General features: G+C 44.5%; 1 protein-coding gene across 1 annotated transcript in view; it reads right to left on the minus strand.

Moving 5' to 3' along the window:
* LOC147438078 (putative beta-1,3-galactosyltransferase 12) overlaps positions 1–9912 on the minus strand; it is a 43913-nt gene extending 34001 nt beyond the window's left edge. The window contains exons 1-2 of the mRNA XM_086487439.1: positions 9142–9912; positions 8598–8750 (exon numbers count right to left, since the gene is read on the minus strand). Coding sequence (XP_086343565.1) covers positions 8598–8750; positions 9142–9626 — 638 coding nt within the window. The 5' untranslated portion in view covers positions 9627–9912. The remainder of the gene's footprint in view (positions 1–8597; positions 8751–9141) is intronic.
* Between the last annotated feature and the right edge of the window lie 2431 nt (positions 9913–12343).

Below are 12343 nucleotides of genomic sequence, written 5' to 3' on the forward strand. Positions count from 1 at the left end.
AAACGGAACCCAGAATTCAGCTTGGCCGGAGATCTGGTGCAGTGGGATGCACAAGAGGGGAGTCACTCCGCTCCCTTGTCAACAGATGCCTCGATTCTGATACTAAAGTCACTGATGTCTCTTTGAGCTTCACGGATACTGAGAGCTGACAGTATTCTGCTCGATGACTTTATGAAATGGAATTCCTGATTATGATACTAATTTGTTCTTGACTTCTTGTGAGTGCAGGAACTGATAGACGAAATGACTGCAGCATTTTGGTCTGATTGATCTCGAATAGACATGGTTGCAATAGGGGTTAGTCAATCGAACATCGATGAGGTCCCGATTGGACCTAGATGTGATTGCTAGCTACATTGCCGATAAATCATGGTCTAAGATCCGAATGAATGTTGAATGTCATGTGATGTCCTGTGATGTCTGGTGATGTCCTGTGATGTCGTGTGATGTGACTGTCGATTTTGTACATGTGCTAGATGTGTGTTCCTAGTACGTAGGTACTAACAGTCAGTGTCTGCTAAGACAGTTTATGGCTTTTGTCGGTTTTGCATGCGTAATTGCGGTCGATTACAATGCTTTCAAGAGGGGGGTATGTCACAAAGTGATGACGTGGCGGACAGCAGAAACCCTAATTTCTGCCAGAAACCCTAAAATTCCTGCAAACCCTAATTTCTGCCAGAAACCCTAATTTCCGGAAATCGCGGAGGCGGATTATTATTATAAAGAAAAAAAAAAAAGGAAAATGATGAGCGACGCAAATTTCTCTTTTTCTCTACTTAAATGAGAAAGAGAGAGAGAATGCTTTTGCTTTCATGTTTTGACTCTCTGTGAGAGAGAGAGCAATTGCTTTTGATTTTGAAGCTTTTGGGGCTCTGCTTTTGGGCATCCCTTGTAACCTTTAAATTAGTGGTGAGGGCCTCACTTCTCAGAGCATCTGGACGCAGAGTCTGAGAGTGAAACCCTAACCGCTCTCTTGTACTTTGATGATTGATAAATATAAAAAGAAATACCGAAAGGGGCGCCAGTCTTTGGGGCCAATATCTCTAGGCACGGAACTCCGCCGGGCCAGTGCAAATCTATTGTGATCTGTGAATTGTTTCGAAGTGGTTATTTGGTGCTGTCGCGGTTGATTCTTGACTTGGAGTGTCCAAGTCTGTTACACAGCCCAAGTCGTTGTCGTCATCGGCATAGTCCCATTGCATCAGTCTATTGCATACGCATTGTACACCTTTGTGCAATCAAAGTAGACCACTCTCGCCGACGAGAGTGGGGCCTTCGAAGGAGGGTTTTACAACTCTCGGGTGTCGTATCTCTTCTCTCTCCTTCTCTCAGTCTCATTCACTTGCATGCACAATATCCACCCACTTTGTCGTGACCACAGCACTCCATAAGACGGAAAGCTCTCTTTTTCCCTAAGAACTAAAAGGAACCTTGAGCAAATAAAGATCACTAATCTTGAGAAAATACAACATTCATTCCGTTGCACCTTACATTGGTATCAGAGCTTTGGAAGTGTACTGCATTACTCAAGGAAAGAACCACAAGAATTTTTTTGCTTGTTGCGGTCGCACGAACCCAAGTTTACTTGGGCGTGGCGATTCCTAATCGTGTTTTGTTGAAGAGTGACAAGAATCCCAAGAAAGAAGGGTTTGTCCAGCCTCCCCTTGTGTCTCTTTTCACTCATTGAGAGCGGACCGTGCATTTAGCGGCCGGCCAATCGACGTGAGGTGGGAAAAAGCAACCTTGGTGTGAGCGCAAGGCCGCCAAGGGGTGCGCCCGCAAAAAAGGGTAGAACTCGGGTGAAGAGAAGATCCTTCTCCAACGCGATTTGCAAGCGAAAGAAAACCTCAAGAACCCCAAGAACCCAAGTCCCTCAAGACTCAAGAACCTCACGAACCTCAAGAACCTCAAGAACCCAAGATTCTCACGAATCAAGGACCTCAAGAACCTCAAGACCCTCAAGAACCCAAGTTCCTCACGAGCTTAAGACCCCAAGATCATAGTGCATGGTCGTCACCCAAAGCGGAATGGATACTTCGCATACAGGTGATGAGCATGAGAGAGGCGACAGAGACTCGTCCCCACCCGGAGATGATTTCTTCAACCCTCCCCCTTCGCCATCTACGCCAGACCCTATGGAGGCAATGATGAAGCAGATGATGGCCATGATGGATAGACACGAAGACAAGCGCCTTGCTTTAGAACGCGAGCGCGACGTAAGAAAAGAAAGAAAAGAACTAAGGAAGGAAGAAGCGGCAGCAAGAAACGCAGCATTGGAGACCGAGCGTGAAGCTCGTAGATTGGCTTTGGAGGCCGAGCGTGAGGCTCGACGAGAGCTACGCACTCAACAATTGATTGCCCAAGTCCTAGCCTCCAAGACCGAACCACCCAAAGATCGTGGAAGTTCGTCAAGTGGTGCAAGCCACAACGCGGATTCCAACCATCCAATCATAAAAAAGTTGATTTTCAGTAAGTATGATGGTAAGATGGATGCTACCGTTATTCATTCTTGGTTGCATCAATTTAATGCTTATTTTGCGACAACTAAGAAGACAAGCAATAGCAAAGTTTTGACGGCAGCTATGTACCTTGCCAGTGATGCCATTTTGGTACCATGCATGGCAAGAGGCACAGCTAGCCGCGCACCTAGAGACAGCCGACGATTTCACGCCCCTCTCTTTTAGTTGGGCTGATTTCTAAGACAAGCTCAACGCACGGTTTATGCCACCTCAGTACCTTGCACGATTGAAGGACAATTGGCGAGCTCCCAGGCAAAACGGTATGTCGGTTATGTCTTTCTCTAATCGTGTTTTGCAACTAGGTACCCAATTACGCAAATCAGATGATGAGCGCAAAGAGGTTTTTCTCTTTGGATTGGACGAGTATATCAAGTACGATGTCGAGGTACTCGATCCAATCGATCTCAACAAGGCGGTAGCGATTGCTCTCGCACAAGAGATGAACCACAACAAGGGAAAGCCTAAGGAGAACAAGACTTCCACAAGTACCTCGCAGACTTCTCAGAACGGTAAGAACGGTAAGAATGGTAAGAATGATAACTCTTCTAACCAATCTACCAACAGTATCTCGTCAAAGAATTCTTCCAATGAATCTAAGGGTAAGGCTAACACAACTGCTAAACCTAAGCTTACTCCAGATGAAAAGGTAGCACAAGGAATTGCAGGAGGATACATCACTTCGGAAGAACAAAGCACTTATTCTAAGGAAGGTCGTTGTTTTCATTGTCACATTAAGGGTCACATAAAAAGAACATGTCCTAAGCTTGAATCGAATGAATCTAAAGAACCCACAGCACCCACTACATCTGTCAATGCAATGAATGATAACACAATTGTGCCCAAAGTTTCTCAGGACCCTCCCATTGATGATTCTCTCATTAAATGTTATGGTCGTACCTCGGGGCACCGTTTTGTCATATTGTTTGACCCAGATAGTATGCATGATGTGATCAATTCCTCCCTTGTTGAGAGAGCCCGCCTCGAAGTTAGTCCAAGATCTCCTATCGAAGTCTTTGGCTTTCGTCCTGGTATGAACGCTCTCATCACAGAGGAGTGCCTTGATGTGTTGTTTGCAATTCAACAGACTGCCTTCACTAGAAGATTTGTTGTTTCTCCTCTCTCAGGATGTGATATGATTTTAGGCATTCGATGGTTTTGTGATAATGACGCTCTCATGAAATTTTCGGCTAACACTATAACTCTCAATGCCGACAGTGATTCTCCTATTGTCATTCATGGAGAGGACATTGCTCCTTCTCCATCTCTCATTGCTAATATGCAAGACAAGGTTGAAAGGATTCGGGATAAGGAGATTCTCTCAATCTCTTTTTCTCCAAAGCATGATACACAGGATTTGCATGATTATGAGAAGCATGATGATTTGAAGGATAATGATTTGCATGATGATTTGGATGACAATGACCAGCATGATGATTTGCATGAAGACGATGTGATTGTTGACAAGGATGATGTGTTAGTTGATGCTTTTTCTAGCGAAGCTAACCTCGTTGTAGATTCGATCAATCACCAAGAATTGATCTCGGCTTTCGAGTCCAGGTCCACAGATCCCCCACAAGAAGATTCGATAGATCCCGAAGAACCGATCTTGGCTCTCGAGCCTTGGTCCAGAGAACCATTACAGGAAGTATTATGTGTTCGCATGATTGATACGCACGCATTGTTCGAGTGTTTCATTCGTGAAGGTTTCCTGTATTTTAGTTAGCATCGTTATGTGATCCCTTTTCGTAGGCATGACATATTGTATGTTGAGCACGTTTCTCTCATGGATGAGCACGAATGTATGCGGACTCTTCATGAAAAGCTGAAAAGTTAATATGTAAGGAAGTCACATTCCATGTCTCTTCCTTGGCATGACACAGTTTCCGAACGAGCACGTGATAGTATGAGCACCAAGCATGGGCATTTCCATTGTGATTTGCCACAGTTGATTGATTTCGATCCAACAGAAAAGATTCGATCTCATTGTTTGCATGTGTTTGATGAACGGGTTGTCACTCCGTCTCTATGTTCATCTACATTGCATACACAGTCTTTAGAGAAGACAAGATTTTTTTCCTTCACTTTACATGGAATGGGTATATTCATGGTTTTGTGTTGGAGATGGTTTCAAGAATTTTCAGCCATGGAGATTCTTGAAGACGAAAGAAGCGGGACTCTAGACGAACTTGACGCAAGGAAGGAGATTCAAAAGAGTTTGTCTCGCTTTCGGCGCGGCCCAAAGAAGCAAGCGTTGCAGACCTTTATGAAGTTCAAGTACCGCTCGACCCACACAGCAGAGTGGGCCGGCGAAGAGTCCCTTCCAGGATTCCGGATGCTGTTGGCGATCTCCCTCGACGCCATACAGTTCGGTACCAGTACCTCACTTTGAAAAGGAGGGGATGTCACGTGACACATCCCAACCCTATGTGTCCGTGGACAAGCTACACCACAGCAGGGTTCAGTCAGTCCATCAGTCTAGATTTGGCAGTGATCTGGCACTTTTGTGAGTCTATTCGTAGACCGTGCATGCCTAGTCACTTAGCATAGATGCATATCCTCCGGTAGCACACAGCATGATCATCGGAATTCCCATCAGAATCCATTAGCATCAGTTAGGGGAATTTTCCAGTACATTTAGCCTATTTTCCTATTTATTGGTATTTTCACTTATTATTTTTAAGTGACTTTCCAACAAAAGTAGGTAGGGCAATTTTGCTAAGTTAATATATAAGCAAACCCAAGTTAGCACTTTCTGGCAGAAGAGGCAACAGGAGCTTTCCGCTCAACAGGAAACTTCTCAGCAGTACCCCCCCTCAGCACTTAGCCTCGCCATACCTCTCCCATCCCCTTGGCGTTTTCAAGCATTTCTGTCGCCTAAGCTTCTTGCATAACCTGGCGCTTCCCCCTACAGCAGTCCATCGCCCACGACCTCCATTCCCCGGCGATTGTGTCCCCTACAGGCAACACCCATCACCAGCGTTTTTGGGACTGCAGACCAGCAGTAGAACTCAGCGTTTTCAGCATATGGTGGCGTTTTTCACAGCAGCATGCTAGCCCATAAAAACGCAGCCTTATCTGCTGCCATGCCAGCGTTTTTCAGCATAGAGTAGACATATAAGACCAGCGTTTTTCAGCCTTCAAGCAGCAGCAGAAACTCAGCCAAAAAGGGTACAGATCCCCAGCGTTTTATCCTTGGCATGAACCCCGAAGGAAGCGATCATTTTCAGCCATAAACACCACAAGAAAACAGTCCATTTTCAGCCCGAAACAGTCCAAGAAATTCAGCATATATAAGATCCACAGTTTCAACCCAAGTCGTCATCGTCATCACCGTCGTTATCATCGGCATAGTCCCATTGCATACGCATTGTACACCTTTGTGCAATCAAAGTAGACCACTCTCGCCGACGATAGTGGGGCCTTCGAAGGAGGGTTTTACAACTCTAAGGTGTCGTATCTCTTCTCTCTCCTTCTCTCAGTCTCATTCACTTGCACGCACAATATCCACCCACTTTGTCGTGACCACAGCACTCCATAAGACGGAAAGCTCTCTTTTTCCCTAAGAACTAAAAGGAACCTTGAGCAAATAAAGATCACTAATCTTGAGAAAATACAACATTCATTCCGCTGCACCTTACAAGTTTCAACCCAGAAAACGCAGATTTCAGCATCTGCGTTTTCAGTACGTCATCGTCGTACCGTCGCCATCGACATCGTCACCAACATAGAGTCACAATTCAGCAGATAAAGATTTGCAGATTTCAGCCCTTAGCAGTTTCAGTTTTCAGCCCGTCTCGTCGTCCTCCTCCTCATCGTCGTCGACGGCAAGTCCAAGCATTGTAGAGATTTGTGCAATCATAAGTAGACCGCTCTCGCCATAGGAGTGGGGCCTTCGGAGGAGGGTTTTACGTCTCTGGTGTCGTATTTCTCTTCTCTCTCTATCTCTCAGTCTCATGCACCTTTACGCACAGTGTCCATTCACTTTGTTGTGATCATAGCACTCTCTCATTAAGAACGGAAGGCTCTCCCTTCCATAAGAACAAAAGGAACCTTGAGCACAGTTCGGAGCACTCATCTTGAGCAAAGTTCAAACATTCATTCCACTGCACCTTACACATGGGGTAAAGTTAGGGATCAGACGGCACTCATCTTCTTTGATCCAGGTGCCAAAGCCAACTTTATCTCACCAGAGTTAGCTATGAAGCTGGGCAGCAGAGCTGAAGAGATGGGGTACACAGCAGAGGCAAGGTTGGCATGTCCTGGCCACTCAGAGTGTGTTACTCCCATTATTGGAAAACTGCGTCTGCATATTCAATCGTATGTGGACACAGAAGAGTTCTACATCATGCCGCTGGAAGGATGTGACGCCTTGTTGGGGATCCCGTGGATGTTCCGAGTGCATGGAGTCTTGGATGCCTACAACAAAAAGATCACTGTACAGCATAGGGGCAAAACTCACATCTTGGATGTAAAGCTTAAAGGAGAGTCAGTCCCTATTGTATCTGCTTCTGCTATCACTTCTGTAATAAAGAATCATCTTTCTGTGTACTTGATTTTTGCACGTGATGTCTCAGATAGGGATCAGTCAAATTTATCTGTGTTAGATAAAGAAAGGTCAGCATTTTTGCAAAAGTTTAGTGACTGTTTTTCTGATTCATTACCGTCGCAATTGCCGCCAGAGAGACCTGAGGACCATCGGATAGATTTGGTGCCAGGGTGTAGCCCACCAAATAGACCTCCCTACAGGGTTAGTGCGGCGTAGCAGAAAGAGATTATGGGCCAGGTTGAGGAGTTATTAGAGAAGGGGCTGATTCAGCCTAGTTCTTCACCCTTTTGCTCCCCAGTGCTCCTAGTGCAGAAGAAGGATGGCTCATGGCGCATGTGTATTGATTACCGTGCGTTGAATAAGAATACCATCAAGAATAGGTTTCCTATTCCTCGCATTGATGATATTCTCGATCGTTTAGAGGGTGCTGCAATTTTCAGCAGGATAGACCTGAAGAGTGGGTACCATCAGATTCGTATAAGCCTAGAGGATGTGCACAAGACTGCGTTTAGAACGACATTTGGCCTTTATGAGTTTCTAGTGATGCCGTTTGGGCTAACAAATGCTCCTGCCACGTTCAAAAAAATGATGGACCGGATTTTCCGCTCGCATCAACAGTTTGTTGGGACGTTCTTCGATGACATGATAGTGTATTCGAAGAATGAAGAGGAGCATAGGCGTCACTTGACCATTGTGTTCGAAGAGCTGCACAGTCATCACAGGTTACTTGTCAATCCTAAGAAAAGTGAATTCTTCCTCGAAGAGATCCACTTTCTTGGCCACATAGTCTCAAAGGATGGTGTTAGAATGGATCCCGCAAAGGTCGAAGCTATCAAGACATGGCCAGACTTGAAGACTGTGCACGATGTCAGAAGCTTCTTGGGATTGTGTTCCTACTAAGAAGGTTTATCAGAAATTTTGCAGAGATAGCATCGCCTCTCCACGCTTTGCAAAAGAAAGAGGTCACCTTCAGATGGACCCAAAAAGAGATTTCAGCTTTTAGTCGCTTGAAGGAAAAGTTGACTTCAGATCCAGTAATTGTTTTGCCAGATCTCAGGAAGTCATTTGTGGTCCAGTGTGACGCGTGTGGCAGTAGCATGTGTGGCAGTAGCATCAGAGCAGTGCTAATGCAAGATGGACGGGTAGTAGCTTATGAAAGCCGAATTTTGCAAGGGCCAGAGAGGACTATGCAAGTCTATGAAAAAGAGCTCTTGGCCGTGATCATGTCAGCTTTGCCACACTTCATCGCATAGGGCCTCTGCTTATTTTTTAGATTAAAAAAACAAGGATCTGTGACTCAGAGTGGGAGTTCAGGGCTTCTCTAGGGCACTCTAGCTCACACCAGAGACAAAGATTAGTACAGCTCTTCAAAATGCCAGTACAGCTTTGCATACTGATATTTCATTTTGTATAACCTAGGTCCTAAACATCCACTAAAGTTATTGTCTGAAAATAGTGCAGCCAACTGAGTACTTCAAGCAGTATCAACTCAGAAACAGATGAAGTTCAAAAATACCATTAAACTCTCATACGTTTTTTTGGGAAGATTCAAATACTCTTCTTCGAAATCGATGAGCAGAAAATCATTGTATTTTTCAATCTCTTCATCAAGTTCTGCCATCTTTTGTGAATCTGCAGTCTTTCCAATGATAAATCGGAACGCCAATCCAGTAGCCTGCTCCAACCTACACACAGATTGGCAAAGAAAACTCAGGGCAGCGTATAAAGCTCTCAGTTGTAAATTATGTGACTAGAGAGTCCACAGTTGACAACTCTATTTCAATTGGTTTTAAACCATATGGAATTAGTTCTCTAGGGAGTTCTCACTTTTGCATACAGTACTCTTTGGGTGTTTTTCCTCGTGCTGAGGGTTTCCACAAGTCATACATACAGCACTACTATAACATGAGTGAATGTGCATGCGTTCAGGTGGGTGTGTGCATGCAGGCGGTTTGTTTCTGTACCAAAAAACTCTAGCCAAGCATCCATAAAATCCATCTGAAATAGAAAACACCTTGAGTGTAGAAAACACCTTGAGTGCAATTAAGTATCTAAGAGGCAGGAAAGTTTTGGTACCTGAAAAGGCCCTCTGGATCTGATGGAAACCAAGTCTCCCTTAGCGCTTTCCGACGATCAGAAGAGCCAAAACCAGTCTGGATACCAACAAATCCAAGAACTTTAGGCCTGGAAAGGCTGTTTCCTTCATCTAAGCTAAGCAAATCCTGTCCAATTTTGCGGCCAGCAAGAGCTTGTTCTGACACGTCCTTTGCGCCGCCTGTCCAACCAGGATACTTCTCGCCTGGCTTGAAGAACTTGGCTCTTAGTGTGTCTTCTACATTAATGCAACCAGCATTTTGTTGGGAATGGCGGGAGGAGCGATGTGAAACAACTGAAGAAACATCACTTTTGAAGACGATTACTGCCAAGATCAGTAAGCCCACTACCAGAAAGATGAAAACCTGGCGCAACTTCAAGCTACCAGATCGTGAAGCTCCCCTGTCCTGCCACCCATTTGCTCGAAATGGACCAGACTTTTTGGTGAAAGATGGAGATGAAGGCATCCCCACTTCCTGCCTGGACGAATTGCAGCTTAGGGTTTTCAAAAGAAGCTTTTTTACCTGGGGCTCTTTTCACGCCCCTGTTTTGAAGCGAGAAGAGTTCATGGGTGCGAACGCATGAAGAAGAAGACAGGTTAACGTCTTTTAAAAATCGAGGAGCGAATGGACAGAAAATCGATCCTTCAAGCAAGACCTTGATAACCTTTCAGTGAAAGGCCCGTCGATGGCTGGCTCCTCGTCGGCCTCATGCTCGATGGTGTTTTCTATGTCTGCTAGAAAAGCACGAGTTGGTGGCTTTTTTTTATTTAATATGGATTTGAAAAGCAATTGTTGGGGCCGAGCTCCTTCACAAAACACCAAGGGTGCATGTTAATAATTCAACTAGTTTGCCTTATTGCTTGACAAATTGTATTGAATGAAAACTTAAATTGTTTGGTTGCTTTGTCCGAATCTTTTAGTTTGCTCTAAGTGATTTTGATTTTTTTTCTTTTTTGAAAATCGGACTGTTAGAGTACCTTTTGCATCATATTGTATCTTGTTCTAAAGGCTTTGCAACATCTCTTCCTAAACCTCTTTAGCGGAATGTCAATGTACCTGATGCTCTCCTTTTGAAGTTACTCCGAACGTTGTATAAGTCTCACAAAAGCACAGAAGGACAGAAAACATTTTCGAATTTGCAAACTTTATATGCAAAAACACATATATAGTGCACATGATGCTACATACAATGTATAGTGTGGAGTTGGCAAAACTTTCTCCACCTTTTAAAAAAACCCATAATCATTTTTATCATCTCTAGTGTTGGAGCTAGACTTTAGTGTTGGAGTTGGACTTATGCTTCTCCTCTAGTATTGAAGAGACTTTTTTCAAAAAAAGTGCTAGATTGTGTGTAGAGTCATCATGCTTCTCGTTTGTTGTGGATGCCATGTCATAGGTAACCTTTTGGTGCAATTTCAAGCATTATCAATAGGTCTTGTTGAGTGACTTATTGATATCACAACTAAGTTCACTTCATGGATATATATAACAATGATTCTTGGAATCTTGTTGTATTTTGCAAAGTACCAATTTTTCCTGGAGCTCAAGTTCTTGAAAACTCACCTCTCAACTGCTAATGAAACTTAAACTTTTAAATTGATGTTTTCAAATGCAACTACATTTTCCAATCAAACATGTCCAAGTGACAATGCCACGAGCTTCAAGGTGTACACATATGTTATTGCATTTAGAGAAAGGCCTTCACACCTCGTATCCTCCTAGCCACAACTTTGTCTACATAGGCTACAATCAACTCACAGCAATTGAAGACGTCACGGAGATGCAGCTCATAAAGAAGTTTATTATGAAATGATACCACATTTGGCATACATGTCGTCCAAAGCATTGCCAAGGAAGACATATTTATGCAACACCACCTTGCAAGCAATCTCATGTTAATATTTTCACCCATGTTCAACATGTGTGCAAGACCAAAGGCCTTAAAGGGGTAATGGGTGGCATGGAAATAGGTGTTTAGTTCACATCAGCTAAAAGCATCCCAAACTTCTTTGCAGCAATCATGTTGGGCATATCATGCAAATCTACACGTTCCAAGAGAGACATTCCATACATGTCACTCATTAAACACCTTTTGCGCTTTTTTGTGAGGGCGCCACAATCATGTTGGGCATATCTTGCAATTAGCACTTTCCAAGCCCTTTCTTCTATTATACCCCTTCTCTCCTCCTTGGTTGGCTATCCTCCATGGCAAGCTTTGTGAGGTGTCCAAATTTTGTGATGTGTTTGCATTCATAACCCTTCCCAACCTTGCACATGCGTTTGAAACAAATCAGCCATAAAAGTGTAATGCTCTTCATCCAATGTCATGCTATATTTTTCCCTCAACTATCAAAAAGAATTTGATAGTCATCCATTAGACCTGAGTGACTGCATGAATTAAGCACAGTGATTGCAATTGGGGAGGTTCCCTCTTGTTGCATCAAACAAAAATAGTTTAGAGCTTGCTTTGTTAGCCCTTTCTGTCTTAGTCTACCATAGGATGCTCTCTCTCTCTCTCTCTCTCTCTCTCTCTCTCTCTCTCTCTCTCTCTCTCTCTCTCTCTCTCTCTCTCTCTCTCGGCTATATGTAAGCTACACTAAGCACTAACTTCAGCTACTTTGTCCTTACTTTGTGCTACTTTCTTTTCCTTCAATATAAGCCAAGAGATTGCTACCAAGTGGTGGTATATTCTCCTTACAGTATGTCTGTCACACGACACCGGCAAGGCTAGACTAGACAAGGGCAAGGCCGGGCTAGGCAGTGTGGAAAGAGATTCCAACTAGGGCAAAGGGCCAGGGGCCATGCTATATAGTGGGTGGTTGGGAGGTGGACTCCTAGGTTCTAGTTCCCCTTGTCTAACATTGGTATCAAGAGCTTGGTTCCTTTTTTGGGAAAGGCACAGCCGTGGAGGAGGGGAGCCACACAAACTTGCATGCTTTTTTGCATGTCGAGGTCAAGGGAGCGTGGAACTCACCTCCTGTGAGGAGGACGACAGGCCGAATCCGTGGGCAACTGCCCTTGCAAGGAGAAGCTGCCGAGGTTGGACCTGCACCAAACGGCGCCCTTGCGGGCTCTACGACATCGCGTCGGCGTGTGGACCCTTTCACATGCCTGCAGCACACGAAGACAACCACTGTACGAGGCCGGGGGAGCTTGGCTCAACCCCTCGCGCTGTCTGCAAG

The sequence above is a fragment of the Adiantum capillus-veneris genome, chromosome 17 (assembly GCF_014529385.1).
Source record: "Adiantum capillus-veneris isolate H3 chromosome 17, ASM1452938v2, whole genome shotgun sequence".
Taxonomy (NCBI): domain Eukaryota; kingdom Viridiplantae; phylum Streptophyta; class Polypodiopsida; order Polypodiales; family Pteridaceae; genus Adiantum; species Adiantum capillus-veneris.